This window comes from Pinus tabuliformis, chromosome 3_1 (genome assembly GCF_031772625.1).
Source record: "Pinus tabuliformis cultivar Carrire ecotype Pingquan chromosome 3_1, CPIR1, whole genome shotgun sequence".
NCBI classification, from domain to species: Eukaryota; Viridiplantae; Streptophyta; class Pinopsida; order Pinales; family Pinaceae; genus Pinus; species Pinus tabuliformis.
Window position 1 is genome coordinate 958,971,442 of NC_142301.1, and position 2,765 is coordinate 958,974,206.

At 44.2% G+C, this 2,765-nt stretch overlaps 1 protein-coding gene across 1 annotated transcript; it reads left to right on the forward strand.

Moving 5' to 3' along the window:
* The first annotated feature begins 1,707 nt into the window (after window positions 1–1,707).
* On the forward strand, window positions 1,708–2,541 carry LOC149190991 (uncharacterized). The gene has a single exon (XM_089410632.1). It carries the CDS (start codon window positions 1,708–1,710, stop codon window positions 2,539–2,541), a length of 834 nt encoding a protein of 277 aa, XP_089266758.1.
* The last annotated feature ends 224 nt before the right edge of the window (window positions 2,542–2,765 follow it).

A 2,765-nucleotide genomic window follows, 5' to 3' on the forward strand; every position in this document is an offset into this window, starting at 1 on the left:
ATTTCTAAGATTGTTGCCTCCAGGCTGAAACCTTTCCTCTCCAAAATCATTTCTGTGGAATGGTTCGGTTTCCTGGATGGGAGACAAATTCCCGAGGCTGTTGGTGTTGCCCAGGAAACCCTCCACAGCCTTAAAAGAAGCCGGAAAAAAGGGGCCATCGTCAAAATTGATCTCTCTAAGGCATATGATAGAATCAGTTGGATGTATCTAAGGCTTCTCCTAACTGATCTTAGGTTTAGGCATGACTTTGTAAGATGGATCATGGCGTGTGTTACCTCGACTTCGATTTCAGTTCTGATTAATGGTGCTGGTTCGGACTTCTTCAACACACAAAGGGGCCTATGCCAGGGATGCCCTCTCCTCCCCCCTGCTGTTCCTATTAGCAGCAGAAGGTTTAAGTTTAATGATCAAAGCTGCGAAGAGACAGGGTGATCTGAAAGGGATAGAAGTTGGGCTTATTCTCTGGGTGACCCACCTTCTTTTTGTTGATGATATTCTAATTTTTAGTGATGGGAGTCGGGAGGACTGCTGTTGTCTTAAAAGGCTTTTAGACATTTTTTTAAAAGCCACGGGTCTGGTCATAAATGAACATAAATCTTCCATCACTACAACAAGACTCTCAACTCTCGAAGTAAACAGAGTAAAAGAGTTACTATTGTTTGAAGCAAAGTCCCTTCGGGATCTGTTCAAATATCTCGGGTTTATGCTTAAGCCTGACTCCTACAAGGCTCAAGACTGGATTTGGCTCTTGGCGAAAATTGAGGACAGAATGAAACATTGGAGTTTTAAATGGCTGTCAAGGGCAGGCTGGCTAGTTTTGATTAAATCTGTGGTGTTGGCTATTCTAGTCTACTGGGCCAGTCTCATTTGGGTGCCAAAATGCATTCTGTTGAAAATAAATAAAATTTGTAACAGATTCTTATGGGCTCGCCAGAAGAAGGATCACGTCTCTCCTTGGGTTGCTTCGGATAAAATTGTCAGACCAAAAAGATGGGGTGGATGGGGGATTAAGGACTTGTTTCCTTTCTCTCAGTCATTAGCTGCTAAACTAGCGTGGAGGCTGATTGTTTCAGACAATCTTTGGACTGCTGTCACTAGAAGAAAGTATATTGACCCAGTCTCGCCTCTGGAATGGATCAGACAGCCTATCAAATCATCAAAGAACTCCTCTGTGGTATGGAAAGCTTTGGTGGCAGCTGTACAGATTATTGAAAAAGGTTTGGCATGGAAAGTGGGTGACGGTAGATCAGTAAGGCTAGGCAGGGACCCGTGGGTGGGCTGCTCGGACACCTTTGCCCTCTCAAGAGATCTGCTCGAACACCTAAACAACAGAGGTCTCTTCTCTCTTAGTCAAATTGCTGATAATGCAAACTCATCTATCTGGCGGTAGGAGTGGTTTTCAGGGGAGGCTCTGGCTCTAGACGAAAGATGCCATGATGAATGGGGGGCCTTTCGCGCAGGTTTGCTAAACTCTCATATTCATATTTCAAATGAGCCGGACGAGTTGAGATGGGTGCACTCTCAAACTGGCTTCTACTCTCCAAGGAAGGGATATGATTGGCTTATGTCTCAAAAGGGGTGGGAGGAGCCAAACTGGTGGGCCAAGCCATTGTGGAAATTGAAAGGGCCAGCAAAGACTCGGTTGTTTTTCTGGTGTGTTCTTCAAAAGAAAGTACCTACTTGGGATTTTCTCCAACAAAAGGGGAAATGGGTCCTGGGTGGTGTTCCTTGTGTAAGGAGAGTGAGGAAACCCTCCAGCATATCTTCCTTGCCTGTCCTTTCTCTAAAAGCCTTTGGAATGAAATGTTAAGACTGACTAAGGTCCCCTTCTGTTTGGAAGGAGAGGAGATACCTGAGGCTTGGAATAATTGGTGGCAGCAGGCTCCCAATGATAAAGTCAGATCGCTGCCCCTGTTGGTTGTTTGGGGAATTTGGCTAGCCAGAAATCACCAGATTTTCAAAGACACCTTCTTCCCCATTGCCAGATTAGTAGCTGAAGGAGTGGCCATATATGAAAGCATACCACTCCCATCTAATTCTCAGAGCATCAGGCCTGTTCAGGCAGAAGAAATAAAGGGCTCTATCCCGTGGGCTTATTTCGATGGAGCCTTAGATATAAACAAGAATTGTGGCATTGGTCTGGTCATACACTTTCCCTCAGGGAAGATCCTCAAAGCCTCCATTGGACTTGGTACCGGAACAAATAATTTTGCTGAGCTCAAAGCTTTACATTTTCTTCTTTGTTGGCTCTCTTTGTGCAATGAGCGAGAGGCTCAGATATTTGGGGACTCTCTGAATTCAATCAAGTGGGCCAATGGAATGCATCTTTGCAGGAATTTTCTTTTAACTCCCTTGCTTGCTGAAATTATTCGTCTTAAAAGTTGTTTTTCTGAGCTAAAAAATTGTCACATTTACAGGGAAAGAAACACAGAGGCAGACAACCTTTCTAAAAAAGGCACTGAGCAGGTTTTGGGCACATGGTCAGTAGAAGAAGTGGTCGATGGGGTGGCAAGGGGACTTGCTCCTCCTATTTTTGCATAATTTGGGAGCAGCCAACAGCTCTTCTTTCCTTCTAGTCCTTAGTTTTTTTTCTTGTATAATTTGCTGTAAAAAACTCTTATGTATATGTACAAACTACAATGGGACTCAGCGATGTTTTCCTCATAATGGAGGCCTGAGCACCTGTCCGTACTTGATATTAAAACTTTACTGCCAGCATAGTGTCTACTCGCTGGTTTTTTTTACTGTTGTGGGCTTCCGTCTAC